This window comes from Tachysurus fulvidraco, chromosome 7, assembly GCF_022655615.1.
Source record: "Tachysurus fulvidraco isolate hzauxx_2018 chromosome 7, HZAU_PFXX_2.0, whole genome shotgun sequence".
Taxonomy (NCBI): domain Eukaryota; kingdom Metazoa; phylum Chordata; class Actinopteri; order Siluriformes; family Bagridae; genus Tachysurus; species Tachysurus fulvidraco.
Window position 1 is genome coordinate 12,115,830 of NC_062524.1, and position 26,663 is coordinate 12,142,492.

The window sequence follows — 26,663 nt, forward strand, 5'->3', positions numbered from 1 at the left end:
CATCTTTAACAACACATCTCTCATTGGGCTACACACACACACACACACACACACACACAAATAATTTCATACGTACATAAAGTGACAGGATGATAGTCTGGCAGTGCACATAAGAAATCTGTAGAACATTTACTAATTAATGGAACACATTGAGAGATATAAGAAAATATGAGAGCAAAAACAAATCAAATGGTAATTAAAAACTGGTTAAAAGCAACTCTTTCATTCTTCCTCTTACAAACACATGCCACAGGCTCCCTGTCTCACTGCTCTCTGTCTTCCTCATCCACGCATCGACTACTCGACACCCTGTGACACATCAGCCTGATATTTCAACACACACGCACACACACCCACACACCCACACTCACACACACTCTCTCTCTCTCTCTCTCTCTCTCTCTCTCTCTCTCTCTCTCTCTGTTTTGTTTCCCCACTGAATTTTTGTTTAACATAAAGGCTGATAAGAGTACTGAGGAGGACAGTGCTGTTCGGGGTTAGATGCAGCCTGTGAATTGCTCAGGAAGTGACTGGAGACTCAGAAATCCAATTCATTTTATTGTACAGTATACAGTTTCAGCCAGAATTTGAACCATGTTTCAATACGGAAGCATCTCTCTTGTAAACTAACTAATCACTCATTTATTATTGGTTTAGTTTTAGCTGTATATTGTGTTTGAATTTGGAAATTGGAAACTGGATACTGTGCACAAAAATTTATATAATAATAATAATAATAATAATAATAATAATAATAATAATAATAATAATAATAATAATAATAATAATAAAATACAAAAAATAAATTTAAAAAACACATTTAATAAAATTATTCATTGTGAAGGTTTAAAGGAACGTTGTGAAGGAAACATGTCAGTTCCTTTTTTTCTCAACATTCATTAGCCTGCATTTCTGGGATTAAGTTTAACTTGCTGTGCTGGAGCTCACTTCGCAGGGAAGAACAAGGTTGGGTTTTAGTCTTGTGAGGCATTCCAATTGCTCTTAATATATCAATTGCCATTTTCTAAAAATAAACAAACAGTGGAAGAAACAAAATCAAATCACAGGCTGATCAGAAAGCTGGTGGAGCTTCTTTGCATTTCTGTACATTTCCTGTACCCTTATCCACAGAGATTTACATTGTTTTTTTCATCTTCTTTTACACAATTGAGCATTAAGTGCCTTGCTCTGGGGCCCAACATTGACAGCCTTGGGATTTGACCTTACAACATTCTGAATGGGAGTCCAACATCTTTACTACTGGGCTACAAGACACGGTATAGAGCTTCTAGCATATTGCGTACACACCAGTGATCCTCTGACAAGATGAAAGTTTGGCTTATGAGAAATTATAACCCACTATTTATTGTGTTGAGTAGAAAAGCCTTCATCTCAATTATGAAGTCAGTGAACAGGGTGAACTGTGGGTTATTATTAGCAGCTACAGTAGGTCCAAATGAATAATTATTTTCAAGAGTAAATTTCCCAGTTACCTCCACAACTGTATGACTCACACTGTGTACAACCTTAGACAAGTTCGCACATGCATTTTTTTTTTAGAATAACTCAGACGTCTGCTATGTTCATCAGTGAGTCCTAACCCTGCTGCGGCTGACACTGATGTTAGCATCAGACTTTCCTGAATCGCTCCTGTGATGTCATCACTTAAACACAGACATCATTGTTGTGTGACAGTTCAAACTCAACTTGTCAGGACCTGTAGCCTTTGGTCACTGAAATTTCAACCTGAAATCTGAACACAGCTCTACCAACTAATTATCTTTTCTTCACATAACTTTTAACAAATTTTTATCTTTTACATAGTACGAGTTCCAAAAAAAAGAAAAAGAAAAAAAACTCTAAATTTGGGTTTGACATACTTAAAATCCCAACAAAAATACTGAAATAACATGTTTATTTTGAACCTGACAATAACAGTAATAAAAGTGTAAAAACTCTTAACAGTGCTTGTGTATTCAGCTTATCTTCCATAAGCAGAGAGCAAAACAGTTTTATCAACAACAAGAATCATATCAATTTCTATTCAGCACCAGTCAAGTTTTAAAACAATTCCAGATAAATATGTTTGTGGCAGGTTTAGCGATTGACTCTCTGGTTATTGTTTGGTGTTTTAGCCAATCGAAAGGAAGCATGCGTGCTACCTGGAATACGTCACGTTCGGTGGACCGCTGTGTCATGAACACAATGTTGTATTGTTTGACAATTTTGTATATTGCCTAATGTCTCTGACTATTATTGTCGATTTAAACCTGTGTATGTTAATTCCTTGGGTGAAATTCGCAGGGTGGCAGATTTGGATGGAGTGGGTTTGTTATTCTGAGCAGTTTTCATCGAGATTTGCTAAAATAAATTCCTGAGCTATTTCTTACATTCTTACTCTTTATTAACTCTAGTTCACTATGTTACATACTTAAGATACCATGAGTCTAAAACAGTAATTCTTCTACCACTGATGTATCTACACAAGTTCATGTATGCCCACCTACAGAGAGGAATAAAGAGGTGATTCCCATTTTCGGCATCCCATTTTCCCCCGACTTTGCTTCCCACTAATATTATGGTATGTGTGGAATGTTTGAGAGGGAGAGGCCAAGTGGGGGGGGGGGGGGGGGTTTCCAAAAGACAGTGTGTAACAATGACTCAGCAAGTCTTATTTTTCTTTCTTTCTTTCTTTTTTTTTTTTTTTTTTGCTATCCTCTGCAGCTCTGTAGAAAAGTTGAATTATGATAGAATGGCTCATGGTCCGAAAAATCCAAAGAGCTAATCCAAAGAGAACGAACTATGAAACAGAATATCAGGTACCACCTATAAGGTAATAAAATGAATATTTCTGTCTGGAAGCCATGAAATAAGAAAGTGTTTTTATTCTAAATTGCTTGTCTCTGGCATCTGAGTAACATAATGACCATGAAGAGGGAAAAATGCCAGGAGGCCCGCTTTCATTTTCATGACTCATTTGCTAGAATTGCCTCATGGTGCAGACGGCCTCCTCTTCCCAATACTCTCGTGGATTTCCTGCTGGAAAAAAAATCATTCAACAACTTTAAGTAACACATTCCTGTCATTCCACATGGCATACGTAAAACACACGGCATATCCATCATAATGGCAAGATATTCATTATACTGTTCGATTTTTCACTGCAACTTGCACCTGCAAATGCACATTATACCACGTTTTCCATTTATATATTTATAAGTAAATTCTGTATGCATGTAAAAATCCTTTACTGGATAGTTATGAATTGTATCTCAATTCACAATGTACTGTATATGGTTGTGCGAGTAATCAGTAAAATTTGATTTGATTTGCATTTAAACAGGTCTCGGGGATCAGTAGCGTAAAGGCTGTGATGGCGCCAGCTTTTCCAGAATTGTTACTATTAAAGACGGTTAATGCAGTCATCCAGTTGTTGGTCCCCAAAAGCCACAGGAACATGTTGTACCACAAGGCTTACTATAACCAATTAAATAAGGCACCTGAACAAGGCCCTCAATTACTCAACCGTATAAATGAGATTAATGTAGGTCTCTCTGGAAATGGACATCTGCCACATGTCATGATTGGGGGCCAAACTGAAGAAGTGGCGGTGCGTTATATTTTAGGAGACTATGAAAGTCCTTTTTTCAGCATGGATCTCTTTCATGCATTCTTTTAGATATCTCGCCATAGTATACGACTCTCTGCAGTAGGCCCATTTTTTAATGCACCAAATCTTGTTGACTGACAGCCATGACCTATGGATTGAGGAGACATGTTCTTCCCCAAATAACAAAGGCCAATTCGCCATCATTTTGTCATTCAAATACCACTTCTCAGTTAATTCGTAATGTTCTACCTCAATTGTGCTTTGACACAACTCAACTGTCAGGTGTTAACTTACCTTAGACATAAAGGACCTCTCCTAGACCATAGCAGAATTTTATTTTATATATTTTTTTAAGAAATACAGACTTTTTAATGGAGTCAAAACTCAGAGTCAAACTCGGACTCCAGGCAGCAGCTATCCCTTAGCCTTAGTTGCTACAGAGCCAAATGTTTGTAAAAAGTTTTTTTGGTGCAGCAAGGACCTCATAGAAATGACACTGTATTCCTGACGAGGAAGAAGATGAGTCTGCTTAGCCTTGCAACGGAGGATGTATTTTTTTAAATATGACATCGCTGAGGCTACGTTTATCCCATGTGCTCAGGTTGCCCATGTTATCTTGTGTAAGCTTTAATCTTAGCATGGATCTGCAGGATGCAGATGGACCTTCTCTTGTCCATTACACTTGCAAAAATCACCAGATCTCACTATAAAAAGGAGCAGCTACCAAATCCAGAAAAGCAAAGTAAAACAACTTTTCAACAGAACTGCCCAATAGTTTCTTGTTGCTCTTTACCATATGACAATAATCTGAAATGAACAAGTAACTGTGGAAGTTTCTGGCAGTCCATAAAGCACAAAAGATCAGCAATGAATGAGACAGAGTTTGATTCAATTATGATGCAGTGTTGGTTGTTGTGGTACAAAATGGCCAGTAAAATTAGCCAAAAAATGACTGTAGACCATGAGATGAAAGATAATGTTTCAAAATATAGAAAGTAAACACTGTTACGCTTTTATCAAGATAATCTGAGGAAATTTAGCCTTAAAATAAAGAGTGGCATTTCAAGAAGGTAACATGCAACATTATGAAATTTCAAGTAGCTTCTGGATGTCCTCTGCCCTCTACACAGTAACACAGGCTGAACAAAATAGTGAATATGATGGTGATATGAAATATGTGAGATATAAAATCTGTATCTGTATCACATGCAAAAGCAACAATCACAGAATCAGAATCAAGTGTGAAGTATGAATATTAACGCAGTTTAGCAGTTTAGCAGTGGTAGCTCAAGTAGTTGATCAGATGTTTGAGGTTCAATCTCCAACACTCCTGAGGTGCAACCGTTGGGCAATTGAGCAAAGCCCTTAACCCTCCCTGCTTCAGGGGCACTGTATCCTAGCTGCCCCTGTGCTCTGGCCCCAACCTCTATGAAGAAATAATTTCACTGTGCTGTAATGTATATGTGTTAAAAATAAAGGATTGATTTCAATAAAAATGAAATCTGCACATCATCTCTTATCACTCTAGAGGGCAGCATATATGTGTACCAGTTTCTAGTATCTAGTATCAGTTCTAGTCTCTCTCTAGTCTATGATTATAGACCTTCAGGTATTATTTTTTAAATTAGTGACACAATGAGGGACTCCTACTTTCATAGCTACTTCAGATACCTAATGAAGTTATTGAGAAATTAGGACAGCAGATCAGAACCTCTAATCATCATTGCAACACTTGATAAAGCACTTCCTGTTTCTGCATTCTTTTAGCCCTAACTTTCCCTTATACCTATTATTGGGCTTGCTTAAAAAAAGTTGTATATAATTATTAATATTATTATTTGTTTTATTAATAATTATTAATAAAACGATTCATATTATTATATAGTAAACTATTATTAAATTATTTTATATTTATTTAAACAACATTATTATTGTTGTTGTTGTTGTTGTTGTTGTTGTTGTTGTTGTTGTTGTTAAAAATGACATATCTCTTTAGCCAGGCATACACATCCTATGCTAATACTATAAACTACGCTATTAGCTACGCTAATTACTCTCCACTTGCTTCTTTTTTCTGCCCATCATAGGCATCTAGTGATTGTCCATTTGGATTTTGATCATGGAGATTTCGGACATCTGAAGAGAAGATGCCGAGCCCATGAGGACTTTGAGGAGAACAACCTTTTAATCAACAAACGAAATTACATTTTGGACCTCCATCACTGAGTATGTGAAAGCTTCGTCACGGATGAGTTGGTGTTAAAATGGACTCAGATGACAAGCTAATTTATGAGTTTCTCAGGAACTCCTTGTTACACAACTCCAACTGACTGTATCTGACTGTAGAAAGGACATTATTCATAATAACACTATCTGGTGTTTATAACAGTTTATAATCACACACTCCATCCAAATTAGGATGAGGTTCAATTTTGAGTCCGGTTCCTCTCAAGGTTTCTTCCTTTTCCATTTAAGGGAGTTTTTCCTCACCTCAGGCTTGCAGGGATAAATAGGTACAAATCCAAATAAATCTAAATCAGGTTTTATCTTCTCTAAAGATAATAGAGATTATCTTTTGTTATTATCTTTTTGTTTTGTTTGATAATAGAGATTATCCATTGTTATAAGCATTAAAGTAAAAAAAATTAATTGAACTATTGTTACATTGACATTATTTTAAGCAGCAGTAGCTATAGTACAGTAGTTGTAGTAGTGATGAAAACGAGCATTATAGACTACATAACAGTTTCACAATGGAGTGCTAAATGTTGAATCTTAGAAAAAAGACAGAGTTTATAGGATGCCATTGTATGCAATGTATATAGAAGTTAATTAGATATTAGGTAGATGGGAGGAGCTGTCATTGTGTCACCTCCCATTTTTAACAAAAAGAGAAGAGGATGTAAGACTTGAGTATATTAATTGTCTTCAGCATGTCATAAATATAGATCCATACTAGGTAAAGTGGTAAAGTATCATTTATACATCTACACCACTTGGTAATGCTTTTTTTTTGTTTAGCAACAACTTCAACAAAACTAACAGGTAAGATCCTTATGTCAATATCTACTTGGATGTATTATTCTAAAGTGTTAGATAATTTATAGATTTGCATAGATAACTGCTATTAGAAATTTAGAGCTAGAACAATTTCAGTGAAGAAACAATGTTAATTCATCAACTGTGCAAACAGACTGTAAGAGATAAAAAACGCTGGCTCTAATATTCCATGAGCACTCCTTCATCTCTACAGTACTAGTAAATAAAACCATACCTATAACAGTGTAATAGGTTTGTGATAACTTTGGAATTTATTTTTGTTAGGTAACCTGTTGTTGGGGTTTTTTTTTTTGCTTTGTCATGATGTATTTTGAAGTTTTATTACTGTGATCTGACAAAACCAACCATAAAGCTGCAAAACATCCAGCCAAACTTTAAGTCTATAGGAAACAATAGATCCCCAAATATTCACTACTAACCGTAAGTTCATTATGGTTTAGAAGATATCAGGAAGTTCTAGTAGACATTAAATCATGCAGAAATCCACATAATGGGATAAAGAAATAAAGAAATAAACAAAATAGCTCTTCAGATAAACTCATAAAGATTATAAACGTGAAGAAGCTAATCAAGTTAAAATAGAGTTTTCAGATGAAGTATAACATGCATCATGCTGCTATTTTTTCCAGTTCTGTATTTGGAGGGGTGAAAGGGTTGCAGGTCTTTTTTTACAACAGACATTGAGTAAGGCACTGTCAGGCTTGGAGAAGTGGAAATTGTGTTATATTAAAGGAAAGAAAATCATGATGTGTGGGTGGGGATATCATCCTATGGCAGATAAGAAATTTAGTTACATTCTTTAAGGAAATAGGGTAAAAAAAAAAGCAAACTTATTGCTTAGAAAAGTCATAAAATGCAACATATAATGCTTTCATTCTTTCTTTTCCAGAATGACACCTGCAGACACCTTCACTGCAGACACCTTCAATCTCCTTCCTGAAACTGAAATCACCAAAAATGACAAAACCACAGTGGATGTTATGATGAACAACATCACAATTGCTTTTTACACAATCACTATATTTTTGGGCACTTTTGGAAATGCTCTGGTCATCTATATGTCCGGATTCCGTCTAAAAGCCAATGTCACCAATGTCTGGCTGGTCAACTTGGCTGTAGCAGACCTGATTTTCTGTCTCACTCGTGTTACTTCATTGATTAAGAAACTCTACAATGAATTTTGGTTCTTTGGCTGGTTTCTCTGCAAGTTCAATGGATTCTTCAAGTACACCAATATGTTCTGCAGTGTTTTCATCCTGGCCGTCATTAGTCTGGATCGGGCAATTTGTGTTTGGCAACCGGTGTTCAGCAGGCAGCGGAGAACTGTATGTGCAGCTAGACTCATCAGCGTTGGGGTTTGGACAGTGGCAGTGATCTTCAGTGCACCATATTATGTGTACCGACAAGTGTATACCGAAAAGAACAATTTAAGCAAGTGCTCTATTGAGGTAAAATTTTCTTACTGGCAGAAAATATGTGTTTTCAACTATCATTTTTTTATTCTTTGTTCTTTGGGGTTTTGGACTACTGGTCTTAACCCTCAATTGCTCAGATATGTATAAAACAGATTATCTGTTCACGTGTTTTATTTCATTTCACAGGTGCCACAGATATCTGAAGCTGACAACAGAGCTAAGATGGCCTTGTACAGTATTCGCTTCTTATGTGGATTTTTGTTGCCTTTCCTCATCATCCTGACCTGCTATGTACTAGCTGGTTTAGGAATACGGCGAACACGGATCATTCGCAAATCACGGCCCCTTCGAATTTTTTTTGGATTGGTCTGTGCATTCTTCCTGTGCTGGGGGCCTTACCACTTTCTCCTATTGGTCAAAATGGTTGACAGCAAGAGCCAAGCAGTAAAAGTGGGCCTGCCCATAGCTAAGGGTATAGCTTATTTCAACAGCTGTGTTAACCCAATTTTGTACTTCTTTATGGGGTTGGACAAGAGACTGCGCTTTAATCAAAGCCTGTCTCGGGTCTATGCTAGAGTCCTAGCTGAAGACTTTGAGGTACAAACTTTAAAGTCTAAAGATTGCACAGGAACAATGGATGACACTGCAAAAGCATTGCAAGAGTCATAGTGGAAGGAAAGTACTGTAGCTGTTTGTAAGAATGGTTGAAAAAAAGCTACACAGTAATTGGAAGAAGAAAAAACATCAGTTTATACATGTTAGTTATGTTGTTAATGTACCTTTCATTTCCAACTTTGTGTACAATATTTGCTGAAGTTTATTGTGTATTTTAACTAATGCATTAAGTAATAACAGTTAAGAAAACATTCATTTAAAGTACAACAAGATTGCATCATTATGTCTAGAAACGATTGTAAAATAAATAATAACTAGTTTTACAAACAATGTTTAATTTAATTTTTATTAGGATATATTATATCTTGTTAATGGTCATGGTCATGTTTGTCCAAAACAATATTTAACCCTTATATTTTCCTCCTATGCAAATTAGGAGCGCCGAGTCTACTTGACCTTGTCTGTTTTGACTGCTTATAAAAAATGAACTATATATGATAGCCATTTTTTTTAACTTGTTTCCAACATATTAATGTCATGACTCAGACCGGACTTTGGCCACGTGCATCTATTTACGTTCTTCATCACGTGTCTGCCCCGCCTTCGTCTGCTCCTCCCTGTCTACACACCTGTTTCCTAGTGTGATCACCCTGTCTATTTAACTGTGCCGCTTTGCCTTTTGCATCGCAGAATCTACTGTTGTCTTTGTCCTGTCTCTAGTCCGTGTGTTGTTTCATGTCCTTTTGTTATTAAACCCTGTTGATTTGGCTATCCTGCGTTTGGGTCTGCTTCCTTACCCCATGTAGTGACAGAAGATTCCACCACACAAGGACCCAGCAGGATAGCAGTGCTTGGACCGGCTTATCGTGGGAGCATTTTTGTTTTTTCCCCCTGGACTTCGCGGGTTTGGTGACATCAGTCCGCATTTTTTTTCGGTGAGGGACACCGCTCTGCATTCGGTTTCTCCGCGGGGGGCGCCGCCTCACTTCCGGGTTGCGGGCCATGTCGCCAGCCCGAGTTTTGTTTTGTTTTTTCGGTGTCCTGTGACATCGCCCCGCATTTGTCCGATGGGGGGCGTCGCTTCACACTTAGTTTCCGTGGAGGACGTTGCCCCACTTCCTGTTCGTGGGGGGTGTTGCAGGCCCATATTTTTTGCTTCTATGGATTTTCTCCCTCCCTCCCTCCCCGTTCCTGGTTCCTGAGAGGTCGGACTGGCCATGGTGCGTCGGGGGTAGCACTCGGCCTGTCAGCTCGGCTGTGGACATCGCTCGTTCCCCCTGCTCGGCTGTGGACGTCGCTTGTTCCCCCTGCTCGGCTCTGGACGTCGCTCGTTCCCGTGTGCCTTGCTCCCCCCACCTGCCTCGTCGTGTGCCTTGCTCCCCCCACCTGCCTCGCCGTGTGCCTTGCTCTCCCCACCTGCCTCGCCTTGTGCCTTGCTCCCCCCACCTGCCTCGCCGTGTGCCTTGCTCCCCCCACCTGCCTCACCATGTGCCTTGCTCCCCCCACGTGCCTCGCTGGGAGCCGCGCCTTGGGGGGGAGGTCTCTGTCATGACTCAGCCCGGACTTTGGCCACGTGCATCTGTTTACCTTCCTCGTCACGTGTCTGCCCCGCCTTCATCTGCTCCTCCCTGTCTACACACCTGTTTCCTATTGTGATCACCGTGTCTATTTAACTGTGCTGCGTTGCCTTGTGCATCGTGGAATCTACTGTTGTCTTTGTCCTGTCTCTAGTCCGTGTGTTGTTTCATGTCCTTTCGTTATTAAACCCTGTTGATTTGGCTATCCTGCATTTGGGTCCGCTTCTTTACCCCGTGTCATGACAATTAACATATATTTTGCAAAAAAAATTTATATTTGGTATAATAAACCTTATTTATATACAAAAATGCCTCATTGTTTAGTTTAAAAAAATAGAAATTTTGAATCATTTTCACTATAGAGGCACAAACGTTGATGCACAATTACAGGCTGGTATATTTCAATCGCAGGAGATTGTTTTGAAATTTTGAGATCATTGAGGAGTTAGAGGCTGCTCTAAGCAGCATGGAAAATGGGTTGTCACCTGGAATTGATTGGCTTTGGGTAGAGTTCTACAAAGCTTTCTTGTCAGTGTTAGGGCAGGACATGCTGGAAGTGCTGAAGGCAATTACAAATGAAGGGTGGCTGCCACTAAGCAGTCACAGAGCAGTCCTTACCCTACTACCGATGAATGGTGATCATACTGACCTGAGGAACTGGTGCCCTGACTCACTACTATGCACAGTCTGCAAAGTGCTCTCAAAAGCATTAGCAACAAGACTGGGGAAGGTTATGGAGCAAGTCATCCATTTTGACCAGACATGCTGTGTGCCTGGCAGATCAATTCACGATAATGTACATCTGATTCGAGACATTTTGGACGTCCCTAGACTATTGGGGTTGAAGACTGGTCCTTATTTTTATGGACCAGGAAAAGGCTTATGACTGGGTTGAACACCAGTACTTGTGGAAGGTGCTAGAGACTTTTGGGTTCAAATCAGGTTTTATGGCCATGATCCAGGTTTTGTTCAGTGACATTGAGAGCATACTGAAACTTAACAGTGGTTTATGTGCACCTTTTAAAGGGTATCGTGGTATCAGGTGGGGCTGCTTTCTGTCTGGCATGCTATATGCCCTAGCCATAGAACCATTTTTATGCCAGATAAGAAGTAAAATTACTGGTTTATCAATACCAAGGTTTACTACCCAATACTGTGTATCAGCATATGCAGACGATGTTGCTGTTATGGTAAATGGACAGAGAGACATTGATACCATAAGTGACATTATAGATATTATAAAAGGTTTTACCTGTTATCATCTGCAAAAGTGAAGTGAAATAGAGTGAAGCCATTTTAATTAGGGATTGGAAGGGTGGGGAAGCATGTCTCCCAGACCACCTAACATGGACACTTGGTGGGTTCAAAATATTTACCTGGGAGACAGTACATGTATAAAGAAAAACTGGGAAGGTGTAAGTGAGAAAATAAAAGATGATTAATTAAATGGAAATGGCTTGTCCCAAAAATGTTGAATATATGCAGAATGCTGGTAGTGAATAATCTTGCTGCCTCAATGCTATGGCACAAGCTGGCCTGCAATGATCCCCTCCACAACTGCTATCAGATCTGCAGGCCATGATGTTTGACTTTTTTTTGGGACAAACTGCACTGGCTACCATAAAGCATTTTATACTCACCCATGGAACCCAAGGACTAAATAATTTGTCCAGTAGGACTGTGGCGTTTCATCTTCAGTTCTTGCAGAGACACCTTACAGGCTCAGGGACCCTCGCATGGAGAGCATTTACATTTATATTTACATTTACAGCATTTGGCAGACGCCCTTATCCAGAGTGATGTACATAAGTGCTTAAATCTCTAGCATTGAATACATTGACGCTGGCTCACTAGGTTACATACTTAAGATACCATGAGTTTAAGGGTGCTTTCACACCTGCCTTGTTTAGTTCGGTTGAATCGTACCAGAATTCGATTGCACATTTGGTGCGGTTCGTTTGGGCAGGTGAGAATGCAGCAATCAAACTCTGGTACGCACCAAAAGCGGACCAAACAAGCGTACCGAGACCTCCTTGAAGAGGTGGTCTCGGTACGCTTTCAAATGAACTCTGGTACGGTTCGTTTGTGGTGAGAACAGGGTCCGAGATCGAATAGACCTAACTGCAAAAAGTATTGCGCATTTTGGACTAAACCAGCTGCCGTAGTGGGTCGTTGGCAATATTTTTGGAAGATAAGCTTGTCACAGTTTCGCAAAAGTAATGCTCGCCGCCTCCTGAAGTGTCTTGCAATGCGTCTTCTCCGTTTGCAGTGCATTAAAATGATATTTTCAAGCCGCATCCGCGCTTCATTCTGAAAATTAAGACTTTGCATAGAATACTGTATACAAGCGATGTAGTAGATTACAACCACAAACATAATTGCAGCGCGCAGTCGTCTCTCCATGGTGTACTGTATGCTGTATTTTCCTGTATTTTCCTCTTTTTGTTTACTTCCAGAGTTCCGTTGAAATTTCACGCACGTTTATTCTGACCAATCAAGAAGCAGTTTAGGAAATACGCTCAAAGACATGTGGCCAATGAGTGATGTGGATGTTATCACATGACTGCATTTTGGTTAGTTTCAAGTGGTGCGGAACAGAACAATCAGTGTGGTGTGAAAAGGAACCAAAAACTGCTAAAAAGCTACAATGTATAATTTTTTGCTTTTGGTCCGGACCAAATGAACCGAACTATAGGTTCAAAGTTACAATGAAAAAGTGTCAAAAGTTGTGAGCAGTGGCCAACAGAATACTGCACATGGTAGGAGGATGGGGTTTGGACACGTCACTGTTTTTAATAGACACTAAATGTTTTAATCTAGCCAGATTACCTGCTTTTTACCAAGGACTTTTTAAAGTTTTTAACCATTTCAGAGTGCAGAGAAGGGGCTGCTCATCACTTTGCTGGCTCCTGGACGAACCTCTTATACAGTGCGCTCGACCAGATGTAACAAGCAGGATTTCTCCAGCCTTTACAAAACTCTTCATAGCTTCAAAGATTGTGACACTGAGGCAGCTTGTGGAGATGGTAGGACCTGACTCACTCACCCAAAGGACATAGCAACACGGCTAGGGGTGAAGTCTTTTCGAGTGGTCACACAGCTTTTACAGCGTTGGAAGTCTACACTCACATCAGAGGAGCGCATGCAGCTAAGGGACTATTGTACTGGGGTGGTCAGCCCAGAGAGAGGTGAGTCCCATCAAGTCTTGGACATCATACTCAACTTGTCAGAGGTCTCCAGACCCCTTCTGGAAGAGGGCGAGTCAACAACAGCAAATCTTAATACAAACTCTGGTAAGAGTCTCTACCAACTATGTGTCAAAGTGTTTAACAAGAAATGGCTAGATGGGGGGAAGATACACCCTGGTGCAGTGTCTTTGGCCTGAAACATGATGTAAAGCCAGAGTGGTGAACTTTGTACAAACCTCCATTAAATAAAAAAGCAGGTGACCTGCAGTGGAGAATACTGCATAGCATCATCTCTGTAAACACTTTTATATGTATTTTAAATCCAGAAGTTACACATGAGTGTCCTTGTTGTTTACAGAGGGAGACAGTGTTTCATGCTTTTATGACCTCTAGACTTTTATCAAGATTTTTTAAACATTTAAATGTTTCCTTTACTCCATTAGTTTTTATCCTTGGTTTTAAATACACAAGAAAATAAAGGTTCAAATGTCAGCTGATTAATTTTATTTTTGGCCAAGAAAAATCATCATCTACATCAGCAGAAGAAGCAAAGTGTCAGAAAACACACAACATGATGTAAAAGCAACCTTTGTGGCCTAAGGTTGTTTTGTGGCCTTTGTGATAATCTAACCCTAACCATAACCATAACCGTAGTTTTTGGTTGATTATTCATTCATTTTCTACCGCTTATCCGAACTACCTCGGGTCACGGGGAGCCTGTGCCTATCTCAGGCGCTATCAGGCATCAAGGCAGGATACACCCTGGACGGAGTGCCAACCCATCGCAGGGCACACACACACTCTCATTCACTCACGCACTACGGACAATTTTCCAGAGATGCCAATCAACCTACCATGCATGTCTTTGGACCGGGGGAGGAAACCGAAGTACCCGGAGGAAACCCCCGAGGCACGGGGAGAACATGCAAACTCCGCACACACAGGCGGGAGTCGAACCCCGACCCTGGAGGTGTGAGGCGAACATGCTACCCACTAAGCCACCTTGCCCCCAACGGTTGTTTATTTGATTTCTAAAATAAATCTATCTTTAAGACTGTTTTGTCCTTTGTAGTATGCTCTTTTTTTTGAACAAGGGTGTTTTTCGAAGACCTCCGGAAACACGCCCACTTTACATCGTGGTAATGAAACCCCTGGAATGTAGTGAATGCCTTAAGAGACTGGTAAAAACTATCATCTTTGTGTATTTCAGCTTTTATAAATGCATGAAGGACCTAGGAAAATTCCAAAAGATTTGGTACTATGGGGAAGCTGTGTGCTACTTTTCAAATGATGAATGGTTTTTCACACCAGAGTTGAAAAGAAAATAAAACTTTTTACTGCATTTCTTTTAAGATGGTATTTTTTAGTAGTTGACTGGGAGTTTCTTATTAAGTAAAATATATGTATATTTTTTACGTACATGTTTATTTATTACTTTATTTATTTATGTAATTATTTGTCTAAATTCACATGTAGATGTTTAAAAATGCTGACAAATTCAACACATAGATTGTTAAAATAAACGACACTCAAAAGTCCTAAGTCTCTCTCTCTCTCTCTCTCTCTCTCTCTCTCTCTCTCTCTCTCTCTCTCTCTCTCTCTCTCTCTCTCTCTCTTAAGCTACACAAACTACTCCTGATCTCTGAAGTTCCCTGACATTTCATCTCTTCGGGCCTGCTTGATCCATCCTGATGTCCTACTTCTGGTTGAAATCTTTCAAAGTGTTCACTACTGCTGAGGACAGCCCCAAGTAGACTACCTAGATATTTATGGTACTGCTGTGGATAGTACCACTTGGAGACCATGGCAGTGGCTTTGAACTGCTGATTGCAATGTTAGGGTCTCCATCTATGAATATTTGCTGGCTTTGGCAGGAAGTACTTTATTAAATTTATGTTAAATCTTTAATGAATTTAGAAATCACACTGGTACAAGTTGCTCAAAAGCTCCTGGTTACAAAGTTCCACTTGACTAGATATAGTTGTTTAAGGAAATTATTTAATCACACTCTGTAGCTTCCCCTTTGACTCTGGTTCCTCTGAAGAGTTGTTCATCATATCATCTCTTGGTATATTTTTCTTGCCACTGTTGCCTCTGGCTTGCACGTTAAGGATAAATATCAATTTAAATTTTAAATCAAGAAAACAAACTTTATATACGTTTTATGGGGTCCTTGATGTCAGTCTCAGTGTCTTTCTTATTATTTTTTTAAATATTGTTTTGAACAAACTTGCCCATGAGCATTATCAAAATATAATATATCCTAATAAGAATTAAATTAAGCATTGTTTGTAAAACTAGTTATTATTCCTAGACATAATGTTGAAATCTTGTTGTTGGCAATACTTTAAATGAATGTTTTCTTAACTGTTATTACTTAATGCATTATTTAAAATGAATAAACCATGAACTTCAGCAAATATTGTACGTACAGGTATAATATTGGAAATGAAAGGTACATTAAAAACATAACTAATATGTATAAACTGATGTTTTTTCTTCTTCCAATTACTGTGTAGATTTTTTTCAACCATTCTTACAAACATCTACTTCCCTGCCACTATGACTCTTGCAATGCTTCTGCAGTGGCATCCATTGTTCCTGTGCAATCTTTAGACTGTGAAGTTTGTACCTCAAAGTCTTCAGCTAGGGCTCTAGCATAGACCCGAGACAGGCTTTGATTAAAGCGCAGTCTCTTGTCCAGCCCCATAAAGAAGTACAAAATTGGGTTAACACAGCTGTTGAAATAAGCTATACCCTTAGCTATGGGCAGGCCCACTTTTACTGCTTGGCTCTTGCTGTCAACCATTTTGACCAATAGGAGAAAGTGGTAAGGCCCCCAGCACAGGAAGAATGCACAGACCAATCCCAAAAGAATTCGAAGGGGCCGTGATTTGCGAATGATCCGTGTTCGCCGTATTCCTAAACCAGCTAGTACATAGCAGGTCAGGATGATGAGGAAAGGCAACAAAAATCCACATAAGAAGCGAATACTGTACAAGGCCATCTTAACTCTGTTGTCAGCTTCAGATATCTGTGGCACCTGTGAAATTAAATAAAATACGTGAACAGATAATCTCAAATGTTTTATACATAGCTTAGCAATTGAGGGTTAAGACCAGTATTGCAACATCTTAACCACTAAGCTTCCACTACCCCTTTAACTAACAAATGGGCAGAAATTTTAATGACTTTAATGACTATTAAAATGAACCCCAAAGAACAAAGAATAAAAAATTATATTTAAAAACAACTATTTTCTGTCTATTGTCTCTTTGTCAGTAAATAGAAAAGCTTTTTTTTTTACCTCCATGGAGCACTTGCTTAAGTTCTTCTTTCCAATATACACTTGTCGGTACACATAATATGGTGCACTGAAGATCACTGCCACTGTCCAAACCCCAACGCTAATGAGTCTAGCTGCACATACAGTTCTCCGCTGCCTGCTGAACACTGGTTGCCAAACACAAATTGCCCGATCCAGACTAATGATGGCCAGGATGAAAACACTGCAGAACATATTGGCGTACTTGAAGAATCCATTGAACTTGCAGAGAAACCAGCCAAAGGGCCAAAATTCATAGAAGAGTTTCTTAATCAATGAAGTAACACGAGTGAGACAGAAAATCAGGTCTGCTACAGCCAGGTTGACCAGCCAGACATTGGTGACGTTGGCTTTTAGACGGAATCCGGACATCCAGATGACCACCGCATTTCCAATAGTGCCCAAAAATACAGTGATTGTGTAAAAAACAATTGTGATGTTGTTCATAATAGCATCAACATCCACTGTGGTTTTGTCATTTTTGCTCGTGGCTTCAGTTTCAGGAAGGAGGATAAAAGAGTTGTTTGATGCCATTTTTCTGCAAAAAAGTATGTCATATACAGTATCACTATTGTGCCATTATAATTATCAGAATAATTCCTTCTAATTCTTGCAAGCAAATATTCATGCAAATATTCAACACAACTAAACTTAACTTGCATAACATCCCCAAACACACACACACACACACACACACACACACACACACACACACACACACACACACACACACACACACACACACACACTTTTTCTTTCACATGACACAATTTCCACTTCCTCAAAGACACTAATATTCTTTACTCATTGTCTGTTTCTAATAAACTGTTTGAAGTGGAGAGAAGATTTTTTTGAAGAATCTAATCCTTTCTCCCACCATAAAGTACAGAACTGGACTAAATAAAAGGCCTTTTTAACTACATGATCAAAGCAGCTACATCCAGGCAGATCCAGGCAGCTACAGGTACCTCAGCTGAAAATGGAAAATCTCCTGGAAAGCTTTTCTACCAGTTGAGCCATAATATAATTGAATCATTAAAAAAAACTGTACAAAAAATTATAAAGTTCAAATATGTGACCCTTTAGGATAGTGCAATCGACTATATATATATATATATATATATATATATATATTTATATATATATATTTATATATATATATATATATATATATATAAACCCTATATTGTGACAGTTTACTAGGTGTCTATTCTATCAAGTTTGCTGAACCTAATCTGTATGTTTCACAGCCTTATGGGTTCAGTGTCCTTGCAAGATGACACAAATTGTTTTGAACAGTGCAATTACATTTGTTTTAACTCCTCAACCTTGGAAAAAATGTAAGAGAAACTATGTCTATTGTCATTTCTTTGTTTTAATGTAGTAAAACATTGTAATGTAAAGTTCTGGATTGCAGAACTTGATTACTTTTTGATAAGTAATTCTGATAATAAAGAGATTGCAAATATGCAAAACATCCATCATGACAAATATATACGCAACAACAAAAGAGTGGACCTATTCCCTAAGTTATCAGAAATGTTTGTGCAAAAAACATCAACAAAGTGAATTAAGTGAATTGTCATTGAATTGTAGCTTTCTATAGCCTTCAGATTTAATTAAAAGTAAATTTACAGATATGCATCCAGGACTGTTTATATATAAAGCTTTTATTAATAGATGCATTAACTAATACTGTTATATAAAATATATTATATCCAAGAATATACTGACATGAGTTCTTACCTTGAAGTTTTGTAGCTGTGATTTTTTTATGATGGTTTTTTCTACATGTGAACAATACAAAGCGTAAAAAAAGTAACAGAAATGTATAGTTAGGTTGATGCCTTGCTTACAACTTTTCTTACGTCCTCTTTTTTATCTTCCTTTAGGATCACTGAAGTAAGACAAAAATGGGTAGTAATGAACTTTTCAGCTCCTCCCCTCTACATAGTATCCAATGACATACTGGAATGTATTCAATGTTCAAAACTGTTACTTTGTTAGATGCTAACTCTGGTACAGTCAAGGTTCCTGCTCATTTTCATCCCTATTTTCTCTCCCTAAGACAGATAAACTACCACCTACTACTTTTACTACTACTACTACTAACATCTTAATAATGTGTGGCCATGCCTCATGGTCAGTTATGCTCACGTGTGAAAGAAAATGTTACTAAAAGAGCAATGCAGGCAAATAATGGTTAAAAGAGTACCAAAACAGGAACTAACACAATGTTGCAATGGTGTGTCTAGGCTTGCGTTCTTTAGGTTATTTACATTTGCTTTCATTGCTCACAGAGCGTTTCTAGGAAAGGGTTAGTTTATATAAAGGTTAACTTTATAGTTGTCCATTTATTTTAATTTTATTTAAAATTATTCTTTTTGTGTAAAGTGTGAGTTATAATGTTAACTTATCTATATTTCAGCACCCTTTGGATGCTGACCATTTTTGTCAACATCAAGTAGTACGAGTAGAACTGTCTTCATGATGCCATCCACCAAAAGTTAGTGTGTGTAAAGAGGGTTAGCATTAGTTAGCAAAGGGTAACTCTCAGATTTATTTTACCACCAGCATGCTTCACTGTGTTCAATCAATGATCTCAGGGTGATGAGGAGTGTTGGGTTTCTGCTACATTTAACATTTTGTGGGATGGCCAAGAAGTTAAATGTTTCTCTCTTCAGACCGGAACCTTTTTTCCAACATGTCTTTCTTACTTTTGCAAATGTACAAACACTTTCTTCTCTTTTTGTACCCATCCTGAGTCATCCAGAGATTGTACCAGCTCCAGTTGTGTTCAGCTTCTTGAAGAACGCAGACATTCAAAGAGAAGTTACAAACGCTATGTGGTCTTTGAGGACAACAAGCTCCTAATCAATATACAATTGTTGGACTTTATCTGACTGTAGAAAAGAACATTATTCATAATAACACACTCCAGTTTTTCTAACAATTTATAATCACACCCTCCAGTGTCACCCAAATGAGGATGAGGTTCACTTTTGAGTCTGGTTCCTCACAAGGTTTCTTCCTCTTCCATCTAAGGGAGATTTTCCTCACCACAGTTGGCTCAGTCACCTCAGACTTGTTCATTGGGGATAAATACAAATGTATTGAAATATAAGTACACTGTTAATCTTGAATCTTTGCACAAATCTTTGTATATTGTTAACCTTTTAACCTTTTTACTTTTTGTGTTCTGTAAAGCTGCTTTGAGATCATTTCCATTGTTTAAATGCTATACAAATAAAATTGAATTGAATTGAATCTTACATCAAGTCCAGATTAGTGGAGGTTCTGGGTTACATGAACAACTCCTAAACAACTTCTCCAAGCTGAGTTGTGGAATTCTCTAGCTGCTCCTGCTCTGGTCCTCGGTTGCTTCTCTGACTAACTATGTCATTCTTGACAGATCTGTTGGACATAATACTTTCTTTTGTGTCGTAGTTTCCTCAATATTACAAGATAGTTTGCAAGGTCCCCTGGCTGAATCTGATTGGGAAGCATAATAATACCAGCTTTAATTGTGTGGCCTGTTTTGTGTTAGAAAGGTCTTTCTGGTTTAATACATTACATTAAGACCAAGCACCTTAGTGTGTGTGAGGAGGAGGAGGACACGTCTCAAATGGTCTTTTTTTAGGGTGGGAGACAAGGCCGATAAGATATGCTGGGTGCTAAAGATGACCATTTTTAAGGTCAGTGATGATCCTGTAAACACATACACTATATGTTCATCACATCTACAGTATATGTTCTTTTTGAACATTCCATTAGATTGAATCTCTCGTTGCTGTTATAAATATATCATCCTTTCCACATTTTCCGCATTTGCACATTTCAAATGGTACTGAGCATTTTGCACATTTTTTTTTAACCTGTTTGTAAATTGTTCTATTTATGTTTCTTACTATTGTTTGTAAATGGTTCTGCAATTTCTGGAGCTTGCTCCTGTAAGAAATTACAGAAATTGCACCCAAAATTTCACTCCAAGGTACACATCTAAAAGAGCTCATTCCTAAAAAGGTTCAAGTATCATAAGGTAATTATGTTTAGGACTCTAAACGTATAAACCTGATTCATTTATAAATATGGGAACGGCAGCAGGACATCAAGGATCACCATGAACAAAGGGTTTACGTGACTGCGATTACCATTTAAAGTGACAATTTGACTGATAACAATTGTAACAATAACAAGACAAGGTATACGTGACCGTGATTAACATTTAAAGACATCTGGCTAAATAACAAGGTGTGACCCAGCCATTTGGGAGACACTCAGATCTTACACTCAATACACATTCAAAGTAGAATCTCATTTAAACTACAAAGAGGAAAACAGTTTAAAATGTGTGAGCAGGATTTGCTCTGGGTTCGTGTTCTTTCTGACTCCAACGAGCCCAAAGTACGCCATGTATTTTGTCACTATGCTGGAATAAACTTCTTGTTCTTTATTAAGATCTTCAACATCATCGTCTTATTTTTACACTACGCATTTTTTTTTCTCACATTGGCGAGCCACCCAGCGACGGATTCCAAAAAAAAAAAAGTGGGTAAAGGTAAGAAAAGCGGTATTTTCTTTTTTTACGCTGTTTTTTCTTTATTCAGGGAACCCCTTCGTTTAAAAAAAAACCTAGAAAAGAAATGTTTTAGCGTAGAATAGAACATAGTTTACTGGTCATAAGCAGGAGGAGTTATTATTGTTAAGCCTATTCTGTACATTTCTGTTTAAGTTTCTAACGAAACTGAATTAATTAACCCGACGCAGTGTGATGACAGAGTTGTATGTGAATCGTTGTTTCTTAAGTGCTTAACTGCTTAAGCTGATAGGTTTCTAAAGTACCTGAAACTTGTGTGTTTGTTATAATTCTGTTAATATTCTAAAGTAACTAAATCAGCCCGAAGCAGTGTGGCAGTTGAATTATAGCTAAGTGTTTCTAAACTAACTGAAACAGTGATAGTGTAAAGAGCCCGACGCACCAGCAATAACCCGAGGTAGTGTGGTGTTGTCTGACAGACTGTAACAGTGTTTTAAACTTACGTTTTAAGTCCATGTACTGTGGTTAAGTAAACAGTTAGGTTTAATGCAAAGAAACCCGACGTACTGTGGTTTTGTACGACGTACTGTGACTGTGTTAAACGGTTTAAGTCCAAAAGTGCTGTGCTAAGAAGACTTTTTAAAATATAACAAAAACCCGACGTACTGTGGTTTTGTCCGACGAACTGTGACTTTGTTACATTTTAAACTGTTTGTGAGTTTGTGTTATTGTTCATTTGCGTCCGAAGTACTGAAGCTGTGAATAAATAGACTAACGGTTAACTAGATATCTTGTAGCCACAGAAACTGTGTAAAGTTAAAAGACTAAGATTTAAGGAAAGCTGTGAGTTTGTTAAAATGGAACAGCTGATTGTTAAGTACATCGCTAAACATGGTTCTCAGGGAATGTTTGATGGAATAGAGATCATCGTGGATAAACCATATGAGTGGGCTATTTCTAAGTTTGAAAATGACCCTAAAATGCCCAAGAACAAAAAAGGACAGATTGCCAATGCACTGCAAGCAGTTCTTGCATCGTACAAAGTAACTAATAAGACTTTAAATGAATTAAAGGCTGAAAACGAGCAATTGCAATCTAGACTAGATGATGGGATAATATCTAAAAGAAATCACCAGATGAGTGAAACACTCTGGAAAGAAGAAAAGATTAGGATGCAGAGTGAAATTGTACACCTTAGAACTAACAACAGCATGCTTAGTTCATCTGTGGAAACATTGTTCAAAGATTTAGAGGAAGCAAAGTCTGCTTGTCAATTCCTTTTAAAAAATGGCACAACAGAAATTAGCACCAGTAAGACAAGAAAATCTTTATGTGGTATGTGGAGTAATTTAATAAAAAGTAAGTCAAGTTCCTGACATGTTCCTGACATGTTAGACAGTGATGGGAACTCAGAAAAAGATTCTCAGTCAGTCAGCAGTCAACACTCTGACTGTACAGTTAAGTTCCCCATGGCTCCAGTTCACTTGACTACGACTATGCATGCTAATGAAGAAGAGGAGGAACCAATGACCTCTACTATGGTCAGAGGGTTTAATCCCAATGAGCTAGAAGCTGTGATTAAAAGTATCGGTAAATTTGATCCTGCCAAACAAGATCCATTAGACTTTCTAAAGGTTTTCGAGCTATATGCTGACATTTACAAATTCACAGATGGTGATGCGTGTGTGTTGTTAACTGTGTGTTTGCCTGACACTTTGTCTGGAGCGTTAAATGAGAAAGTCAAAACTAGAACTGCCAATAAGTTAGAGAGGAAACAAACACTGCTTGAAGTCCTAGGTGTAATGTCAGTTGACTGGGATAAAATATCTGATGTGCACATGAGGACAGGGGAGCACCCCATGGCATTTTCAGAGTGATTATTGGAGACATTTAAAACTTTCAGTGGCTATCCTGACATCACACCGAATTATGTCAGTTTTAAATCTGCTTTGATTAACAAATGTGACTCACTCACCCGTTTTGCTGTGTCGATGTTTGTAACCCATCTTTCTGATTATAACGACATCATTGATAAAATGACACAGTTTTTCAACAACAATGCTAACTCAAAGAGGTCCCATCCTGTATCCGCAGTAGGTGTTAAAAATCTCAATAAGAATAGAGCCAGCAATGTTTCCTGGAAAAAAGAGACCTACACTACTGGAGATAGAAAGGAAAGACTACCCCCTCATAACCCTGATAACCCCCTGGTGTGTTATTCATGTGGCAAAGAGGGACATATTTCAAGGGAATGCAAATTTTCCCTTAAGAGATCAGGCCCCAAAACAGATTTACACCAGTTACAGGCTACAGTAAACAGACTGAGAAAGGAGCTCAAAAAATTGCGGAACTCCTTGCCTGGTATTTTTCACCAAACTACTCAACAAATTTGGCAAAGTCAGAAAAACAAAATGCATTCTGGTCAGAATGTGTACCATCACAAATTTTAATTTTCAAATTGACCAAAATGAGGGCCCATGGTCTGCTCACCGGAAGAGACCATGCAGAGATTCACATCACAAAACTAAAAACCGTCAACCTGGTAAGAGATCATTCCACATAGGTCCATTAATATCATAAAAAGCTGATGGCAGTCATCAGGGCCATGTAAATAGGCAAGTTTATGTTGTATGTGTTTGTAATGTTTTTTTTGTGTGCTGTGTTTAAAAAAGGGGGGTATAAATTCATTATGTTTTTCAAGTGTTTTTCAGGACAAAAAAAAATAGATGTGGGGGATGGACTAGGAAGGCAGCTCTCGTGACAGCAGTGCCCAACGCTGTCCCAAAGTGCTTATCTACAATGGATCCAGGTTCCGGTCTTGGTGAACCTTACAGCATGATCTCCAGACCCAGATGAACAGTGTAACAGGAATGTCTTCTTGACAACAGCGTTCCTGAGGTATCACAGTGATGTTGCAACCAGTTCATCACCTCCTCAGAGAACATCTTCAAGTAAATAATCTCAAGGATTGGAAAGGATTTGAAAAATTGTTTGAAAGGATTCTAAGCATGGACAATTTGGGAATATTACAGAAGAATGTATTAAATAATGGACTTTAAGGACTTTTAGGTTTATCACACAGTTACCATTGCAAGTTTGAAAAACAACCATTATGTGGGGCACCCCACACTAATTATGAGGCTTGTGAAATCGATCTAACACATGTCCACAATAATTTTACAAGAGTAATAGTTTCGCACAGGAAAACGTCACCACAACTCATGATCACTTTTCTATCTTTGTTAATGATAAACACATGATAACATTTTGTCCAATTAAGGTTACTTTACTTTGTATGACAGCTTGGTTCATAGGAAAATATTACTTTCCATATGTTAATTCCACACTCTACAGACAATGTCATTGAATCCAGCAGACAATTAGTCTTTGAGGAATATGTACCAGAATTTGATTTTGATTTACCAAAATATATAATATGTTATTATATAATATGTTAATGTCATTATGTCATAATGCAAAGAAAAGACGAACTTATTGTTAAAGCTCAACAAGGTCTTGTGGGAAAAGATAATGTCTTGACAAATGCATAGTGGTGATTTGGTTATTGCCTATTCTGATCTGATTTGGGATATAACTTTCAAAACTGCTGTTTGTGTATGCATATTTCTCATTCTTTGTCAATGCATTATGTTATGTTGTATGTGTACTATATTGAAACGGCAAATTGCAGATAATTCAATGATCTATGTGGGACGTTCCCATTGGCTGTGATGGTTTCTGTGTGTCTCTGCTCCAAACCCAAGTAATATTTTACATAGAACCAAATTTTAAGAAGAAAACCTGTGATATGTTTGCCTTATGGAATGGAGCTAAAACCAGTGTGCGTGAGGTGAAGTTCCGATGACGGGTAAGATTCTCTGAGGGCCGAAGGGGAATGACCTAAGGCAGGGCTTCGCCGACAATGGGCACCGGCCCAAAAAAATGGGAGGTGTGATCTGTATTAAGGAAATGATGTGATGCTTCAGGGCCAAAAGCATCAAAGGGGGGACTGTAAGAAATTACAGAAATTGCACCCAAAATTCCACTCCAAGGTACACATCTAAAAGAGCTCATTCCTAAAAAGGTTCAAGTATCATAAGGTAATACGTTTAGGACTCTAAACGTATAAACCTGATTCATTTATAAATATGGGAACTGCAGTAGGACATCAAGGATCACCATGAACAAAGGGTCTACGTGACTGTAATTACCATTTAAAGTGACAATTTGACTGATAACAATTGTAACAATAACAAGACAAGGTATACGTGACCGTGATTAACATTTAAAGACATCTGGCTAAATAACAAGGTGTGACCCAGCCATTTGGGAGACACTCAGATCTTACGCTCAATACACATTCAAAGTAGAATCTCATTTAAACTACAAAGAGGAGTTCTGAGGTCATTTGAGGTCAGGGCTCTGTGCAGGACACTTCCATTGCCACCTATGTCTTCATGACTTGCTTTGTGCACCGTGGCATTGCCATTCTGGAACAGTGTTTGGGCAAACAAGACATTCTATAAAATTGTATGCTTCCAACAATCTAACTGATTGTATCAGCAAGAAATATTACAGAAACCCGACATAAGTGTTGAGAACTAATCTAGCTATCAGACTGCTATTCAGATACATGGTAACACACAAACAGCTGGCAGATGACAGTCACTTTCATATATCACCTGAGACAGCTCAATGGACACAAGGCACACTGTCATCTTCAGAAAAGTTGAAAAGTTTTTCCTCAGTTTAATTTCCTGATGGACCATAGCTTCCTTATGAAGTTTGCTTTATATGACATCTGGGTTATTGACCCTGTCTAGCATTTTGATCTCAATTTAGTATCATGTTTTAGAATGTTCTCTGTTTGTGATCTTTTTTTTTTACTAAGAACATTTTGACCGTGTTTACACCTACTTTGATCAAAAGGTGCAGGCTATTTGTTGGTACCTCATGTAGTAAAGGCTGCAGCAGGGGGCAGAGATTTTTCTTACAAGGCCCTGTAGTTATGGAACAGCTATCTGATTATTGTTTAGGACACAGCCTCAGTGCAGGATGAAAACATATTTGATTGATTAAACAAATATGTTTTCATAGCTAGTCTTGCTGCTGTGCCTGCCTGCACATTGCACACAATGCACATTGTCCTTAACAATTACAAAATCAGAAGCGTACCTAATATTCTCTCTCTCTCTCTCTCTCTCTCTCTCTCTCTCTCTCTCTCTCTCTCTCTCTCTCTCTCTCTCAGTATATACTGTAGCTGTTGCAGTACACAGTGAAATGAGACAACATTTCTCGAGGACACTGGTGCTATATAAAACAAACACAGAACTAAG

At 38.2% G+C, this 26,663-nt stretch overlaps 2 protein-coding genes across 2 annotated transcripts; one reads left to right on the plus strand and one right to left on the minus strand.

Moving 5' to 3' along the window:
* The first annotated feature begins 6,531 nt into the window (after positions 1 to 6,531).
* Positions 6,532 to 9,197, plus strand: LOC113641254 (formyl peptide receptor 2-like). The gene is made up of 3 exons (XM_027143839.2): positions 6,532 to 6,655; positions 7,560 to 8,118; positions 8,272 to 9,197. Exons 2-3 carry the CDS (start codon positions 7,561 to 7,563, stop codon positions 8,752 to 8,754), a joined length of 1,041 nt encoding a protein of 346 aa, XP_026999640.1. The 5' UTR covers positions 6,532 to 6,655; position 7,560; the 3' UTR covers positions 8,755 to 9,197.
* A 5,276-nt stretch (positions 9,198 to 14,473) lies between these two features.
* Positions 14,474 to 18,957, minus strand: LOC113641224 (formyl peptide receptor 2-like). The gene is made up of 3 exons (XM_027143783.2): positions 18,537 to 18,957; positions 16,773 to 17,328; positions 14,474 to 16,508 (listed from the first exon to the last, which is right to left on the minus strand). Exons 2-3 carry the CDS (start codon positions 17,322 to 17,324, stop codon positions 16,026 to 16,028), a joined length of 1,035 nt encoding a protein of 344 aa, XP_026999584.1. The 5' UTR covers positions 17,325 to 17,328; positions 18,537 to 18,957; the 3' UTR covers positions 14,474 to 16,025.
* Between the last annotated feature and the right edge of the window lie 7,706 nt (positions 18,958 to 26,663).

Excerpts from the sequence above, each read along its gene's own strand:
- LOC113641254 (XM_027143839.2), top strand. The coding sequence starts at position 7,561 with ATGACACCTGCAGACACCTTCACTGCAGACACCTTCAATCTCCTTCCT. Across the intron at positions 8,119-8,271 it reads TAAGCAAGTGCTCTATTGAG|GTGCCACAGATATCTGAAGC; the intron begins GTAAAATTTTCT and ends TTCATTTCACAG.
- LOC113641224 (XM_027143783.2), bottom strand. The coding sequence starts at position 17,324 with ATGGCATCAAACAACTCTTTTATCCTCCTTCCTGAAACTGAAGCCACG. Across the intron at positions 16,509-16,772 it reads TAAGCAAGTGCTCCATGGAG|GTGCCACAGATATCTGAAGC; the intron begins GTAAAAAAAAAA and ends TTAATTTCACAG.